This window comes from Uloborus diversus, chromosome 4 (genome assembly GCF_026930045.1).
Source record: "Uloborus diversus isolate 005 chromosome 4, Udiv.v.3.1, whole genome shotgun sequence".
Lineage (NCBI taxonomy): Eukaryota > Metazoa > Arthropoda > Arachnida > Araneae > Uloboridae > Uloborus > Uloborus diversus.
This window is the reverse complement of record NC_072734.1, coordinates 157,659,834-157,678,770: the sequence shown is the minus strand read 5'-3', so window position 1 is coordinate 157,678,770 and position 18,937 is coordinate 157,659,834. Positions and strand designations below refer to the sequence as shown.

Genomic DNA, 18,937 nt, shown 5'->3' with positions numbered 1-18,937 from the left:
GATACCTGATTACATTTAACATCACTTGCATGTCAAAATTAATTCATTTCGAATGCTCTTAGGTTGAATCAGATCGTGTCATCAAGTAATTTATAAATGCGTAAACTTTTTTTTTTTTTTTTTGTGCTCGAAAATGGATAAGCAACTAAGTTGCTTTCTTATACATTTCTGCTCAGTTTTATACCATACTTTAAATGTTATGGAGAAATTTATTCTCCATAACATTTGAGAATCACCCGGAAACCTTTTCACTTAAACAATTGGATGTTAACGCGTACCTTACAAGAGTATACACATTACACAATGTAAAAACATATTAAATTTTTTTTGGAGGTATTGCACCAATAACTGTATTGCAATATTTTATAGCTGTTTGTAACTTAAAACGTTTAAAATTAAAAGAAAAAGAACGAAATGCAAGAGTTTACTTCCTACTGAGTTTAATCAGTCATTGCACTAGCTGCCAGTCCAAAATCTAGCGCCTCCTGTTTCAATTACTGGTATAGCTCACTCGGCAAAGTACTGAACTTAGTCAACTAATACCCTGGAATACATGCATTTCCAGTCACCCTATATAATGAACACCCCCATAATATGAGCACTTTTGTTCGATCCCATGAGTGTTCAGAATAGAGAGAGTCCACTGTATTTAGTTATTCGAAAGAATAATTCCTTGACCCATCATTACAAGGAATCACAAGGAATTCAATTGTTAGACTCATCACTCGATTATTCTCATCACTCGTGCAAACATACAATAGTTATCAAACTTACCTCTTATTAATTGTTTGCCGAATATCTTCCGTGCAAGGAAGCCTGCCATCTTTCGCGTGCGAACACGAGCTACTGTTGACTTGTGCTTCGTCGTTGGTAAAATAAGCCTCGTGAATTGCTAATATGTTAGTCCAACGGCAGTCCAGTCGGAAATCCTGATTCCAGCAGAATGTTTCCCGTATCAGTTCTAGAAGAGAAAACAAAGATATGAACATTCCCTTGACGTGAAAAATGTGTTTGAAGAATGTTAAAAGCGAACAGTGAGTTAACATTTAAAATTGAATATATTATTATTTATGATATCGTGTACTCTGAGCAAAAAAGGAACATCTTAAGGCAATTTTCTTTCTAGAAATTCGTAATATCGTTAAAAGCTATAGCTTTTAGTAGATAGCATTAAAATTTTCACATATGCATATTTATTATTATTTTTTTTTTTTTTTTAGAAAAAGGAAACCTTTGATGGCTTTACTTGAGGTTTTTTGGTGGGTTTAAATGAAAAGTGATGCAGCAGTCCAGTAAATGAACTAGTCAGATCAAAGAAGAAACATGAAAATCTCGAGTCTGACCCGTGTGGATCGTTGTTATGTTCAATGTTATGAATCGAAAAATCTCCGATTATCTTCATTTGATGTTACGAATGATTGCTGCAAATTTGACAATTAATAGTCAGAAATTACGTAGTTTCTAAAAAAAAAGGGTTCGTAAAAATAAAAAAGCATGTTGTAATGTTCGCAACAATTCTTATTGATTTCCTTCCCTTTTCTCGTGTTATTTAAAAAGACTAACATATTTTAATTTTTTGTGGTTATCTCGCAAGATTCATTTTAGTATGAGGTACAAAATAGTTTATTTTATACCACACAGCATATAAACAAAACATATTTTTTCATTATTTACCTAGTTTTAGATTAAAAAAAAAACAACATAAAATCAGTATAGAAAACAGTATTCATCAAGCGCACCACGAAAGAGCTGCACACCGGAAAAAACGAAGCAACTTTCTTAACCCTTTCATGTTTCCCTTTAGCATCTTTAAAATATTACGCGAAACAGGAAGAACAAGAACCAGGTTTCCACAAAAAGAAAAAAAAATCTGAGTGATGTTTTATCACTCTCTCTCATGCTCTCTTAAAACTCCGACTGTCTGCGAAGAGATTTTCATGCGAAAAGACACCTGCGGAGCACTGGGGCGTGATGCCTCCGTCTGCTCCCAATACAGATGAATCACGCAGCGTCCACTGGAAAGTGCAAGTGGGTGTAAATGCAGAAGGCCCAGCGAGTGGGATGACACCACCCCGTCAAGTTCTTTTTAATTCCAGCAATTAAGTAATGATTGGGGTTAAATATTTATTATCGTATGTACGTATTGCGTTGTTGTTAAACAAACTTTGAGATGTTTAGTACCAGTGTTTTTATTCATTAGTGTTCAAGTCCTTGAAAGTGCAACAGTCTGTCTGTTTGAATGTTTATGTCTTTAGCATTTTTTAATATTAGTACGATGGTTTTTTTTATTATATCCATGTTAACGAGTTTAAAGGAGTACCTTTGCAGATATAAGTAAATGAAAATATAACTACTATAAGTTGCACAAATTAGATGAGAAATGCAGACACGTGTTTCAGTGGTTCAAGGAATCCCTTTTCCATTTTGTATTGCTTTGATTTTGTATTGCTTATTTTGATATTTAAACTGTCTGCTGTCCATTTTCATTCCTTTTACTCGGTGTCTTTACATCTAGAAGCTCACACCTTTGAATTGAAAAAGGGGTTCCTTGAAACCCAGGAACACATGTATTCTGTAATCTGTTTATTTGTGCTAAACAACTTTGGATATTTCCTGTTATTCCTCAGCAGAAAGTTATTTATTTATTGCTTAAACAAGACAATATTATCAACACGGAGAGATGGATGACCTACAAGGGGAAACATCCATTGAGGCAGTGAGAAGCAAAGGGATGTAAGTGGCAAAATTAACAATTTGGAGATAACCTGTAAAAATGGTAGGTGAACCTCTCCTCTGTCTAGGAGCAAGAGAACCCTGGTAGGTGCTGCTATACAGCCTGATTTAGAAAAACTTTTCAATGAAAGTCTACCTATGACCGTCTTTTTAAACGCCTAGGATCTTATCTTTAAACGCGTTTTACTCAAAACTTGAAAATTTTCACTTACATCCCTTTGCTTCTCGCTGTTTGATTTGTATCATTTGTAATATGTAGAATCAGCCAGAAAGTACCGAGTAGGAAGAGGCGCATTCTTGCTTATCCTATCTATTGCAAAATAACAAACACCTATTACAAATAATACAAATTATGTACAGTGGCGGATTGGTTAAAGAAATCGGCCCTGGCATAAAAAGATGTCGCGGCCCCATAGCTTCTATAGATACTAATTTTTACAAAAATGATTGGGAAACGATATCACTTAAATATGAGGAAAATATTCAAAATAAATAAATAAATAAATAAATAATAATAATAATAATAATAATAAATACTTTCTTTTAAACGAAATTTAACAGATGGGATTCTTTTCTGTATTTTAACGGTGAACAATTGATACAAGATAAGCTAAACATTTGTTTGAATAAAAAAAAAAGATGATTGTAATAATCTATTTAAGTATTTTTAAGTGCCGGGTGCTGTATTGATTATTTCCGTAATGATATCTTCTAACATTACTTCAGTTAGAATAGGGAGGTTATTAGGGAGACGAGGGGTGTGTGCGACCCCTTAATTTTTTCAAACGCATGTCAATACAGAGAGAGATAGGGAGTAGATTGATTTTCTTGCATATGGGAGTTATTAAATATTAGTATTAGAAATCTAATTTTAAATTTAACATTGAGTCAGAAATATGGGGTCCTGGGCTCTTTCCCCTGAAAACTTTTTCAAATTGTAGTCCTAAAAACGCAATTTTAGATGATCTCTGGTGATGTTAGGGAGATCGGAGGTTCGAGGGCCTCTTCCGGCAATTTTTTGGAAGTGAAACTCCTAACTTGCATTTATATATTATCTGCAGTTATGTTAGGAAGATGAGGTCCGAGAAAATTTCAAAATATTAGCTCTGAAAACGAAGTTTTAAAAGATTTTGGGTGATGCTAGGGAAAGGAGAGATTTGAGCGATATCCACCAAGAAATTTCTTGAAATTGAAATCTTAAAAAGGCAATTGTAAGCTTTTTTTAAAATGAAAACTAGGACATCGACTGTTATTTAAAATTTCCAAAAACGAAACTTTTACCGACCTTCGATAATTTTAAGAGGAGGAGTTACGGCAACGCTCTACTTGAAATGTTTTCGAAATTGAAGCATTAAAAACGAGATTTCTGACGTGCGTTACTGATGATGACGAAGGGGGAGGGGGGGGGGGGGGGGGGACTTTGAAATTTTTCGATTCTGTATATTCGAAAACGGAGTTATAAACGATCTTAGAACGAGAAATTAGAGTGGGCAATGAGAGATATAAAGGTCCGGTGTACATGTGAGTCCATGACACCATGACATGGACTTTTACATGATCCAGAATCTGAAAGTGAGAAAAGAAGTAGATCGATGGGGAAAGTACTATGGCCAGTTACAAAAATGGCTTGGTGTGTGGTGTTTAGATTTAAATTTAACGTTTTAATTTAATTTTAGGGTATAGGTCAAAAAATCTTCTGTCATGATGATAGGGGAAAAGTGGGTATTTGGGAGTTTTCCTCCTTTTTTTTTTGTGATTGAAGCCCAAAAAAGGTAATTTTAGACGATCTTCGATGATATTATGGAAAGTAGATGCTTAAGGGGCCTCCGAAATTTTTTCGACACTGATTTCTGACGCTCTTTAATGATGGGGTGGGAACGTTTCTAGGTCAATTGTGGCGGAAATACTCTCCTCAAAATTTTTCGAAGCTGAAATCCCAAATACGCTGTTTTAGGCCATCTTTAATGATGTTAAACTAAGGAATGGGGTTCGGGAGTTTTTCCCAGGAGTTCCTTAAAATGTTAAGTTTCAAAAACGCACTTTAGGCAAGCTTTGGTGACTAAAAAGGAAGATATAAGCTCTTTTGGATCTCTCTCTTCCCCCCTTTTGGTTACGTCCCAATTTTCATTTATTTATTTTATTGATACAAAATATGAAACACCCTCCAACAGTGTTCTCCCTAAAAACCATTTACATTTTCCATAATGAAATTTTCAATTTACAGCATAGTATTTTCATTTGCTTGAAATGCAAGCTATCTGCGGCCCCAAGTAAAAAAACTTTTCTTAAACTGATCTGGTGCTTTGGTGACCTTAAATAACCTTAATGGTAATTTTTTCATCAAGACCTTTTTTTACTCTTTTTTATTTTAAATATCATTCCTTCTTCACCTCTTGATAAAGTTTTGTTTCAATTTTCGATTCATGCATGATTTTTACATTCAAACATTTAGAACTACTAGTGTGACTATTGATTTCAATATTTTCAATCTCTCTCGCTATACTTTAATTTTTCTCCTAGTTAAACAATGTTCCTGGGGCCTGTGTACTTTTCTATATACATAACTCTGATTTTCAGGATGATATTTTTCATTTTAAAAAATAGGAAAGGTAAATGGTAGAAAAGGTGTCGGCGGCCCCTGAGAATCATATTTTTTTATATAATCATTTTCAAACTGAAGGGTCTTTAACCGTGGGTTTTGAACCCTTCGAGGGATATTGAGTGAAAACGAGCTGATGTGTGCATCACATGACTTCCTTTTACTCCAATTTAATGTCATTTCCCCATTATTCGCTATTTTAATGTGATTCAATATTTATTCTCTAAATATCACCAACAATGGCCAAATTGAAACCAAAAAAAAAAAAAAACTCCGCCAAATTTGTCGCCAAGTTGGCGACAAAACTTGGCGACCAAAAGACTGGCGATATATCGCCAAGTGTCCGACAAATTATAGCGCCACTTGAGTTTACATCGAAATTAACAATGATTTCCCCCCAAAAAGGTGCAAAAGACCCCCTTAGGAACATCCGAAAGCAACCAAAAGGGGAGGTGCACAACTAGACCCCACTACGAGTCTATGTACCAAATTTCAACTTTCTAGGACATACCATTTTTGAGTTATGCGAGATACATACGCACATACGCACATACGCACATACACACATACGCACATACGCACATACACACATACACACATACGCACATACACACATACGCACATACATACAGACGTCACGAGAAAAGTCGTTGTAATTACCTCGGTGATGGTCAAAATGGATATTTCGCGTGTCTATACATTCTTAGGCACTTTTCCGCATGTGGTCGAATCGAAAAAAAAACTCAACATTCATTTGGGGGTGAGCAAAATGGAAATTAAGGGCGATTTTTGAGTGAAAATTTTTTCGCGAATACAATACTTCTTTTTTTGTAAAAGGAAGTAAAAACTGAATATTTTATTTTTCGAAAAAAAAAATGTTAAAAACGCACATTTAGGAGGTCTTTACTTAAGTAATCTTTATAATACAGAATTTTGGATGCTCCAAATTGTGTTTTAAGATTGCATTTTCTGTTAAAGCCTTATTGAAAAAATACTTTTTGTCACTTTTATCGCAATTGTTATGAACTACAATTCATAGCAATTGTGAATTGCCATTCATAAGTAAGGTAAATGTGAATTGCAATTCATAGATGAAATTGAAGAATGGACAAAAGTATTTTAACTTTTGAATACTGCCTTTGTTTTTCTGTTTTTTATTGCATCACTAAAATGAAATTGGCCGCCCCATTTCTGAAAAACTGGGCTGGTGTAGCACCCCTACGGCCCCCTTAGCGACGGCCTTTCACCCTCCATCCGTGGGCTTGAGCCCATGCGTAAAGAGGAATTGAAGCTAGAGAATTTACTTAGCGGTCTTTACATTTTACTGTTGGTAGACAGGGCAACTGATCGGCCCGAAACATGACCGGCCCACCGGGCAAATGCCCGGTTGCCCGCCGGGTGTATCCGCCACCGATTATGTATCCACATCATGATCATCGGCTACCTCTGTGTGGTCAAGCTTTACTTTTGCTGTGCACTATTCATTCTCAATGCTTTTATCGGATATCTTTACAGCCAAAAGATCATTTCTCTGCATTCATAAAAGGGATTTCTTGAAACCCCAAAACACATGTCTGCAGTCCTCAGCTAATTTGTGTGATGTAACGCTGTTATGTTTTCTTTTACTTGAGTCATGTTGTGACGTGTTTGATTACCGTGTTTGTATCTTAGACTTTGGTATAAAATCTAAGCAACCATGAAGTAAAAAATATCGTACTAAGTTCTTCCAACTCGCTGTTTAAAAAAGGAAACTATTACTCTATTAAAACAGATAAAAGTCCTTATTGTTCTATTTCTGCTATTTGCCTCATTTTAGTTTTCAACATGAGTCAATTGTTTGATATCCAAAATCTAAAGCAACTTCATTGAACCTTTTAGTCTTTACAGAACCGCTTCAACAATGTCCAAGTCACATAAAACCTAATTAACAACGTACTTTATTTTAAATATTTACTTTTAGAATAAATAGTTAAGTGAAATGATAAGTAAAACAAAAATGATTATCCTTTCTAATCATTCTTTTCAGAAATCAATTACAACTATACAAATCTATTTATTATACAAAAATACATTTTGGTAATAGGGAAATGATTAACTTGCATATGTTGTGTTGGTGAGAGATAACGTGAAGTATTCAAAACAGAATTCATCACAAATCTTTTAAAAATTCTGAAAAAAAAAAACCCTTGCATTTATTTTTTGATAATTACCATTGGCTACACTGTCGTGGGCAGGTAAACGGCAGTATCCTCAGAAATGTATTTTCGAGATAATTGGTGAAACGCGTTTTGGATTCCACACTAATAATAGGGAAATGTTGGAAATAGACGTTTTTTTTTTGCGTATTTTTTCCAGCGGAAACCACATAAGCAAGCTTGTACAATAAAGCTAACGTACAATATATGACAAAAATGAAAAAAAAAATTGTAGTAACTGCTCTTTACCTGCCTAAGGCAGTGAAAAGCTCGGAAGCAGTGGCTTTTAGAAACCCGCTTCACAAACTGAAATGTTCGCATTAATAGGACAGTATGCTTTTGATCTCTCATATGTACTTACGTGCTGCTTGATATAACTCCTTTTTGACAAATAGGATATAATTGTAACATTCCACTTGCGCAGCTAGAATTTTCTCCCTATTTGGTCACAACAAGCTAGACTTTTCTCTTGGAGGCGGGTGGATGTTTACAACAGTCTTTACATATATCTCTATATTAACATACTAGAATTCGCAATATGGCTCAAAAAGCAAGGCTCCAGGGAAGGTAAACCCCATCCACCCCCTTCCTGTGCTCCTGGTAGTCTCAAATTCATCGAAATTTGCATCACAAGCAACCTTGAAACTTGACTACTGCACAAAAAATAGAGCTCCAATCGTTGTCGGCTACTAAAAACAATTCCGCGTTTTTATCGGGATTCCAGTAAGGGTACAGATTGCACTGAGAGTAGTTGGAGTTAGTCATCAATGATGTAAATTTAGAAGCACTTTGAAGGGTTTCTTTTATGGCCGAAAGGACGGCAACGGTATGAAAGAGATCTGAATTTGTATTTCGAGGGCCGTTGGAACCGAAAGTATTTTTACGTGTTTGTCAATGAATGATTTCAAATGCTCTCTTGTGGTTTTCCTGTTATCGTGTTAAAGGTCTTAGTTTTTCAAAAATTTCTATTTTCTTTAGTATTTCAATGTTTGAATTTTCTATAACTAAAACTTAAGCATAGTAAAATTAAAAAAAAAAATATGAGGCTAAAATGGTTCTCAACCTGGGAGGCGATCGCTCCCAAATGGGAGATTTGGCTCACTGATGCAGAAGGCGATGAGTTCATTTATTTAGGCGATGAGTTAATTTATTTAATTATTATTTTGACTTAAAAGGCAAAATAATAAAAATAATTTTAAAAAAGCCAGCGAATATCAAAATTTAAATTGTATACGAAACCGGTTGTTAAGAGTTCAGACAAGGAATCACAAGTTAAAAAGGAAACAAGGGTAGATAAGGTATTCGTATTCTGCAATTAATTATGTACTGCTGTCTTTTTTATTGATCAACTGCAAACGATTTTTATGAGCCTTACATGTCACAGTTTCAAAATTCATTTTGTATTCGCAAAATTGTCCCTGCATCAGTCAGTAAAACAAATTTGAATGATGAAGAAACGTTGGGGGATATTTTGAGAAATCATAAAGGGCGGGGGGTGAAGCTTAAGCACGAAAGTCCATTAAGTTAATAAGTAAACGGAAAGAAAAGATACATATGACTGGAAAACGAAAGTCCGATTTTTGATGAAATCTTTGTTTTGTGTTTCACTCATTCATTCATCATAAATGCTAATTTTAACTAATGTAATATTTGAAATTGAACACTACTTTATCAAAGATTATTTTAAAAAATTTGCTTCTCTTCGAAATTGTAATTTTATTAGCAAGTAAACTTACATTTTTGTTATATTCGAAGATTGGACTTCGACCATTTTCCCAATGACTCCTTCATATGTATGATGCACATGTTCTTATGGTTTATATGTGTTGCACAGGTACGCGGGAAAAACAACTAAATTTTTCTTATCAGTAAATACATTTCATTTTAACTGAAACATTTTTACTATACCGCCTAAAAATTTTCCGTTTTTTTAAACAATGATTAGAGTAATTAAAGTTCAAGACAAAAATTATTAATCATTTTCGAAAGTTTGATTACTTTAAAAAGACTTCTAACTTCTTTCATTCGATATGATGATTGTAAAATAAATACACCTTACATTTTTCTTCTCCATCATTTTGAAGGTGAACTTGTTTCACTGCTTTTGTTAATATTTTATTTTTTAACACTCATTATTCTCAACAGCTTCTTTTAAACCAAACTCTGTATTTATTTCCCGTCATTTCTCAATCAATTGTATCTAAACGAAACAAATTACCAACGAATAGAACTCATTTATTTCCCTCAGAAATACCTCGCTTCTACAGACATATCTAGATCAATTCAAAGATTAAATCAACGATTAAACTTTCCTCATCCAATATTTTTTAATCAGTCATCGGAAATTGCCTTGATCGTGATCCTTCTTTCTTGGCATCCTTGGGGGGTAGTTATCGCCAGTGACGCAATCCTTGACGAGTTTCTAACCGTGGGCGTGAACCGGATTCCCGCCGAAATGCTAAAGACACACACGCCACTACCATCCTAACAACCCTCCTAAAGACAAAGGTAGGGCCTGATTTGGCCGAAAGATAGGAACAAGATTACCTTTTGTATTCATTTCTATAGCAGACGATCGTATATAATTAGGAGAGAGATGTTTAGTGGCGCGTGCCTCGCCACACGACTTGAATGAATTGTGCGGTTAATTAAAAGTTTAGTACACTGTTCCAAAAGTGTGTTTAGTAATTGATTCATTTTTTTTATAGTTTTAATCAATTTATCTTTTTTGCAATATGTCACGTCAATGGTCTTCTTTAATGCATTTTATTTGCATCCACTGGTTTAGTAACTAGAAGAGCTTTAAAGCTTGTGGTTTTCTTTCTTTCTTTTTTTTCCCTTCTGATCCTAAAGTATGACCGCGAAGAGTTGAGCCACCGCCCCGCCTTGTTTCAGAATGGGGTCGTTTCCAATATTTTAAAAGTATTTTTTTCTGAAAGAACATGCTTAAAAACATAGGATCTAACCATTTTTTAAATAATTTGTTTAAGTTTAATATTTTTAAAAAAATACTTAAATCGGTAATCTTGCATTGTTTACATTTCTTGCCGATGACATCACAAATGATGAAATGCCATTCTGTGTTGCCATTCACAGTGCAAAATATTTAATTCGCATCTTTACTCACGTATATTGTATCAATATGGCAATGATATGGGTGATAGCAAGCGTAGAACGCAATTTTAATTCGCTTCTTGATTATTATTACGTGGAAACTCGGTAAAAAATGCGCCAAAGAGCATCATTTGTGACGTCATCAAGACCACGCATTGTTTGCAAAATCGGACATTTTAAAAAATTAATTAAAAAATAACTGTTGGGGAAAATGAAAGAATTTTCTGGGTCCATGTTATTATTATTTATTTATTTTTTTAATTTATTGAGCAATCACGATTGCTTATTGTTCTCACTTGACCGTCCTTGGCGTTACGGTTCCTTTTTCAGCTTGGACCAGGCCTGCAGCACCACCGTCCACCGGCAGCGGCGCGGCTGGTCCTGAGCACTGTCCCCCAGAATCCACTTTTGCTGGGCGGTGGCGTCCATGTCCCACACACACGAACGCCTACACACACACACACACACACACGAACGCCTACACACACACACACACACGAACACCTACACGCACACGCACGTACACAACACTCACTCACACACATGCATGCATACACTTACGCACCCACGCACCCACACACATGCGCCTACACAAACACACACGCTCGTGATTGCGAAAAACATAAGTTGAATTCAAGATGCCAAAAATTCAAATTAATTTATATATATATATATATATATATATTTTTTTTTTTTTTTTGCGCATTCTATCAATTTCAGTTACTAAAAGTACTACTTTTGACTGAAGGAAACCATCCCATTGTCCATTTTCGTGGAGGGCCGATACGAACGTTGAAGATCGGAATTTGAAAGGGCGTTATTGGTTCTAAAGCTGAATACGTCATTTTGGAATTTAAGAAATTAGCCAAAGAGGTAAAATATTTTAATTTTATGCGGTCAAGGCAGATGTCTCACTGGACAGATCACATCCTACGGAAGTGGGTGGGTGTTGGTTTTACTTCTTTCAGCAGCCGTTGGTTTCAGATCAATCCTGTAATTAATTTCAATTAAAAACTGAAAAGAGTAGGGTTGCCGTAAAGATTGTAAAGCTGGACATTTTTACTTTCCCGCCAACCCAATACAGTTATTGCTGCAATTAAAACATTTCAGATCAAAATAATCACATAACAAAAATATACTCGGAATACTGTTTTTTTTTTTTTTTTTTTTTCCATATCGCCAAAATGTTGTTGAACTCTCGAATATATGGCACGCGTCCTTTCTTCCTTCTCTACCTATTTTAAAGAATGGACTCGTTTTATCAAATGATTGACAAGGATCATTTGTTCGCGGTCGAACACCCTAATTCTTCTTGCTACAAAAACAATCAATACGCAGGGGCAAAAACACATACAGTGAGTCACATTAATGCTCTTCTGATGCATTTAACTTGCATCCCCTAGTTTATTGACAAGGAGAGCTGAAAATTTTGTGTGATTTTTTTTTTTTTTTTTTAAACCTCTGATGCTCCCCTGATTTTTATTTCTACAAATCAATTAATACACAGGAGCAAAAACACGTATAGTGATTGGATACGTCACATTAATGCTCTTCTGATGCATTTAAAACTTGCATCCAGTAGTTTATTGACAAGGAGAGCTGAAAATTTTGTGTGATTTTTTTTTTTAAACCTCTGATGCTCCCCTGATTTTTATTTCTACAAATCAATTAATACACAGGGGCAAAAACACGTATAGTGATTGGATACGTCACATTAATGCTCTTCTGATGCATTTAAAACTCGCATCCTCTAGTTTACTGACTAGGATAGCTGAAAATCTTGCGTTATTTTATTTTACCCCTGATGCTCTACTGATTTTTCTTTCTACAAATCAATCAATATGTAGGGGCAAAAACAGGTATAGTGATTGAATACGTCACATTAATACTCTTCTGATGCATTTAACTTGCGTCCTCTAGCAAGGGCGCCCATGTGCAAAATGGTAAGGGGGACTCAGATATTTTCCCCATGGTTTAAGCAGGATATTTTCCACAATGGAAATTGATTTTAGTGCAGATTAGAGTTATTAAATTTGACATTTTTGATAACTTATTCATTAACGGCTGGAGAAGAAATGTTTTTACATTTTTGAAAAGAAAAAAAGCACTAAAAGCAAGGAAGTTTAAATTTCTAAGGGGGGGAGGTTGAACCCCCCCCCCCTTGCTCCTCTATATGGCCGCCCTTGTCCTCCAGTTTATTGACTAGGAGAGCTGAAAATATTGAGTGATTTTTTTTAAACCTCTGATGCTTCCCGAGTTTTCTTTCTACAAATCAATCAATGTGCAGGGGCAAAAAACACGTGTTAGTGATTGTTTTCTGGTCTCTGATAACATTTTTTGGTTTATAATTTTATCATTTACACGGAGTTGCTTCGAACATTTCATTCTCAAACAGTTTACTGTTTATGTGTTGTTACTCAGTTTTCAAGAGAAACAATTGTTCTGGAGCATTGTTATAGAAAGAAGGTTGTTCAAACAGCCCATTCTTCAATTTCGATTTATTTTTAAGAATGATGCATTCTTCTTTTAAAATGGCTTAGGTAGTTAAGCGATTTTTATCATTGTTTCATGAACGTAGAAAAAATAAAGCTGAAGCATTATATGCAGATAAAAATATTTATATTGCATTATGTGTTTTTTTCTAACAGTTCGCTTATTTAGTTTCGTTCTATTTTCATTTAACAACCGTTTCACAGTGAAGCAAAGAGTTTGATTACGAAAACGATTTTTTTTTAAAACTACATTATTATTGAATCGTTGAGGGATGTTAGTGTAGAATAATTTACTTTACCAATAGGTTCGAAATTCTAATTTTTATAGTAAGGCGAAGTTATTATCTGTTATACAGAGCTTTTAATCGGAGACGATTAGTTAGAAACTAAACATCTAATATAAAATTGAAAATTCGTTTCGAATTTTCTTGCTTAGTTGAAATATTCCTCTTTAAGGTGGAGGATATGGTGTCATCTATAGTATTAAAATTTGGTATTAGAGTAGAATAGGATTAAAATTGTAAAACTCATGACTTCAATAAATAAGTTACAAACAAAAATTATGTGTAGATCTGTCAGTCATCATATCGAATGACTTTTAAAAAGCTTTTTGAAAATGATTCAGTTTCAAAGTTTTTCTTTTATCCACAGAGAAACAGGATGAAAGTGAACTAATTTATTGAAACTTCCCGTATTAATCAATAATTATAGGTGCAGAAATAAATTTGGTCGCAAATTAAAATAATACAATAATTTAAACTTTGTGGATTGACTATGTATCTTGCATGCATGTGTGTTTGTTTGCCTAACCTTAAGAATAACAATAAATATATAAAGAAAAACTGAAACCGGCGTAATAGACGTCAAAAGCCAAGGGAGAGCATTTGAAAAAATAAACGCTGTATTTTTGTGGAGCAGCATATTAGATTGTTAAAACGAAAACATTTTCTTTTTCAATTTAATCTTTAATTTTTATCAATGTGTTTAGCATTTGGTAAAGACTAACAAAGACTTTTATCCAGAAACAGGACTTTTATCCAGTGGTTGGATAATGATGATGAGGATGACAAATAATGATTTTACTCAGACTTATAAAGTATTAGCTATTAACTTCTTTTAGAAAAATAAAAAATCCGCCACATGAAGAAAGAAGACTAAAAAAAATTTAAAAAAAAAAATGGATTTTGACGTCTTAAATTCAAATTATGTTTTTCGCAAGCACAAAGGTATTTATTTATCTTTTATTTACATTGACGAGTAAATCACCATAACGCGGACGAGCAAATTACCATAACATGGGTGAGCAAATTAACAAAGCAAATTGGCGAGAAAATCATCACCCATTACTTGTAAATATACAGGCGAATCAAATGACCTTTCAATATTCTTCTACGGGCACAGCCGTGCGGGTACCACTAGTAGAAAAATAAAATCAGAGGTACATCAACTGCGGTCAAGTGAGAAAAACAAACAATGGTGATTTCTCAAAAAATCTGGCTGTATTTTTGTTATGGCTGTAGGTTGTTATTTTGTTGTTTGAATATCCGAATTAAATCAATAATAACGCCATATCTCTCCAAACGCAACCACCACATGCCCATAGGATGCTCACTTTGTCGACAGCCCCTGATGCGATCGCCACCCTCCGTTATCCAAGTATAAAAAGATCAGCCAGTTTATTCTTTTACTGTTTTTGTTCGTTCGAACCCATTTTTCCCCGTCATCATTCGGAAGTAGAGAACAAAAAACTAATAAAAGCGGCTGCATCTTTTTTTTTTCTTCTCTCTCTTTTCCATTTCACCTGGGCGATGCTCTCTCTCGGGAAGGGAGTGTTGAGGGGAGGGCCACCTCTCAGCTCTCTCTCTTTGCTAGACGGCTGTCGTGGACTTCGAGAACTACCTGCAGACAGCTGATTGTGACAAGACAAGTACCAAATGGGGGTCTCGATCGGCATTAATGGCATTCCATTGAGAAGATACTCGACTGCGCGAAGTCCAATGGTTGCAGTCAAATGAGGCAGTGAGAAGCAAAGGCACGCAAGTGGACATTTTCAAGTTTTTAGTAAAACGCGTATAAAGATTGCGTCCTAGTTAGGCTTTCATTGAACTTTTTTTCTAAATCATGATGTACAGCAGCACCTACCAGGGCTACTTAGTACTATCTCTTGCCCCAAGACAGAGGAGGGGTTCACCTACCATTTGTACTGGTTATCTCCAAATTTTTAGTTTTGCCACTTACATCCCTTTGCTTCTTACTGCCTCAAATTGGATTGATTTTTGAAGTCTTAGGGATCGGGAAGGGAAACGGCATTTGGGAGACATGGTATGGTATTGTGTTAATATAATTCTTGATTTAGAAATCCACAATTTTTCGCTTTTAACGTTGATCAAGGCCAAAATGTGAGATATTTTTTTCTTTCCTAGCCAAAATACTAAAAGTATTTTGTAAATATTGCTTATTTTGCGGTCTCGTGCAAAAAAGGCGTAGCCAGAGATGTTAATATAGTTTCTTTCTTGAAGGTGCAAAAATATCCTTGACATTTTTCAGAGAAATGAAATTTATTTAGAGGAGTGAGATATACAAAACAGTAAAGATCCTAATAGTGTCCAAAAATACTCCAAAAAATAAATAAATAAATAATTAAATAAAATAAATAAATGAATAAATATTAATAAATAAATAAATATGAATAAATACATAAATGAATAAATATGAATAAATAAGTAAATGAATAAATATGAATAAATAAATAAATGAATAAATATGAACGAATAAAAAAATGAATGAATATGAATAAATAAATGAATAAATATAAATAAATAAATAAATAAATGAACAGACAGACAGGCAGATGGATAGACAGATGGATGAATAAATAAATTTTTCTTAAAAAAACCTTAATTTGCTAAGGATGAGATGAAAGATGGGAGAAAAAGGAAAACCGTGCACACTATTTTGAAATGCCAAAATTTGGAATGTCTTGCATTTTGAATTTGAAAAATTAAAAAACATTCAAATATGATATTTTTAAAATTCTAACTGCTTTTCGTTTCCCATTTTCCACAATGCTAAATTTTGATTTATAATACAAAGCGTGAGAAAATGCTTGGCTGAATTTTCGAGACGTATTTTTGATTCTCAATTCGTGAATACTCTGGTAAAAGCTGTACGCTTGTCATACGCTTAGTGTTAAAATACCTCTGGTAGCACTTATACTCCATGTTGTATAGAAGCAGGACTAGTGTTTTCAAAGGCAAGCATAGCTCTTGGCTTTTTTTTTTTTTTTCAGTTTTATGTGAATTTTTACTCAACAGGCGGAATTCAGGATATTTAGGCAGTAAAATAAGTTCTGGACACTATGGGACTTCTACACTTCTATTGTTCGGAACTAAGCCCTGTCCACAAGATATCTGGGCACATGCCAAGAAGAAAGACGATATTACGGAACAAAAATCAAAGCTCCTGAACAACTGATCTTGCTCTAAACAATGGCTTGGCGGGCAAGATTGTGTCCAACCACTATCGCAGCCATAATTAAATTCTGAAGGTTTTTTTTAAAATCAAAATAGTTTTTTATGTGAATAAACTACCATACTCGGCTTGGCAATTTCGTTTAAACCAAGGCCTCCTTCCCTTTAATGCGCCACATGCTCTAATATACAAATTTAGCAACCAGCAGTGGTTTTGTAGATCATTGGAGGATTACTCTTAACATGTAGAAAATAAATTTGAATCATTAAAATCCAGCTTTCAAAATTGGTTTTATAAGTCAAAGAAAAAGTATTAGTTTGAAAACTTAAAGATTAGTTAAGGATTACATTGTAAGAACCTTTTAGGTCAGCTTCATAAATAATTATTGTAAGACTCCTGGTCAATGGTTATATTTTACAGATAATTAAACTATGTTTTCATTTAGCCTTTAGTAAGAGCTTTTCTAAAACTCACTTGCTAATAATCTTATTTATCGAAGCATTTTGGCATTGGATTAACAATTTATGAAATGACTTTCACAATTCAAACTTTTTAATACTGCCAAAAATATCAATTTTTAATCAACCAACCAAATGAATTCCAAAGTGCTGCAGTTTGATTGAACAGTGATTCATATTTTAATACTGTGACTAGCGGCTTCGCCCGACTTTGCTCGGTCTACCTCGAAAATCAAAGTTATGTCAAGTGACGCGTGTTCAACAATCACGTTTGGACAAAAGAAAAAATATATATATATCAGTAAAATTTTGCGGCAGATTCCAGAAAAATAACCAAAAAGGAAACATTTTAAATCTTTCGATTACAGGAGAAGCTTTCAAAACAAGACCCAGAATTTTATTTATTCATATTCGAGAAAAAAAATGCCAACAGATCTTTCGTCTAAATAACTTTCTTCATTGCTATAAATTTTAATAAAAGCATTGTTGCGGAAAGTTGAGATGAAGCACTGAATAGTAATTTGAATGGGGGAAAGCCTTCAAAAAATAGGGATTTTTTGTCGAAATCTAAGTGTCATAATTAATAGTTTTTAATTGATATCTCTGCTAATCATTATCGGAAGATTATGTTAAATAGCCAAACATAAAGACGGGAAGATTACGAATCCATCGATACCTGGTTCGATGGTCAGTTCACTGTCGTTCGGGAGAAGAAACTTGGACGTAGATGATTATATGATACAAATACATAGGTACATACATAGATACATACGCTCAGTTTTTAATTATATTAGAATCTGACACTTACTTCAAAAACATTTTGCTTTGAATATTCAGAAATAAATTATTTAGAACATAGAGATTTAAGTATCACAGTCAAAGATGGCTCAAAGATAAAACTTCTTTGCACGCGAAAAGCAAAATCGCAAAATAATTAAATGAATTTTAATTTCTGAATAAAAACACAAAGTATATATATTCGGAATTGATTTTATCTTTTTTTAATTACTTCAAGCAATTACAAATAATTACCCTAAGACTACAATCTTAAAAAGTAGTACATAGCATAAGCTGTGGGAAAGGAGATTGTACGTTTTCATTTTGCTAAATATTAATTAGGTTTGTTTTAATATCACACGGAGCCCTTTTATTTTCGTCAAAAACTTATTTGTTACCTCTTGCGGCTTTGTTTGAAGTTGCTTACATGAACATTACTTTGGTGAAACTCTTAAACATTTGTTTATAAATCTGAACTTCAAAGAACACGAAGTGACATTTTGCTATATGTCTTTTTTCTTTTACCTTTCCATGCTCAGAAAAAATAAAAACTGCAAAGAAACTTAAAAAAAAAAAAAAAAAAATCTTCAAGGACGTTCGTCTCTGTTCAAGCCTCTGAACTGCAAATATTTCTTCTGCTCTAAAACAAGTTTGGATGAAGCTTTAAATTTTTTTTTGCCGACTCGTTAAATATGTTTCCGGATATTCTTAGGTGGTTTGTCCTGTAGGCGCGTAAAAAGTAAACAAAAAGACTGCAGTGAATATATTTCCAGGTCAAAAAACGCGCCTTTTGAAAAGGCAAACATGGAAAACAGTTGACAACAAGTTTGTTTTGGACATGCTCTGTATTTTCAAAGTGTTTTAGAGAAGTTTCGAGAAACTTAAGCATAGATTTATAAAATAAATGTCGAGTTTTTTCTTTTTAGTTTAACTAACCAAAATAAAACAATCAAAGTGAGGACTAAATATTAAGAAAACACAGAAGTACAGATTGTGACAGAAATAAATTAAATAGCATGGCCGTCCACCACCCATAAAAGATAGGCTACAATGACTCTCCTTTTAAATTATTTTGCATGACTCTTCTAATAATTCAAC

General features: G+C 34.0%; 1 protein-coding gene across 1 annotated transcript in view; it reads right to left on the bottom strand.

Annotated features, from left to right (window-relative positions):
- Positions 1-18,937, bottom strand: part of LOC129220434 (mannan-binding lectin serine protease 1-like) — a 110,693-nt gene that overhangs the window by 59,713 nt on the left and 32,043 nt on the right. The window contains exon 2 of the mRNA XM_054854857.1: positions 775-961. Within this exon, the coding sequence (XP_054710832.1) occupies positions 775-961 (187 nt within the window). The remainder of the gene's footprint in view (positions 1-774; positions 962-18,937) is intronic.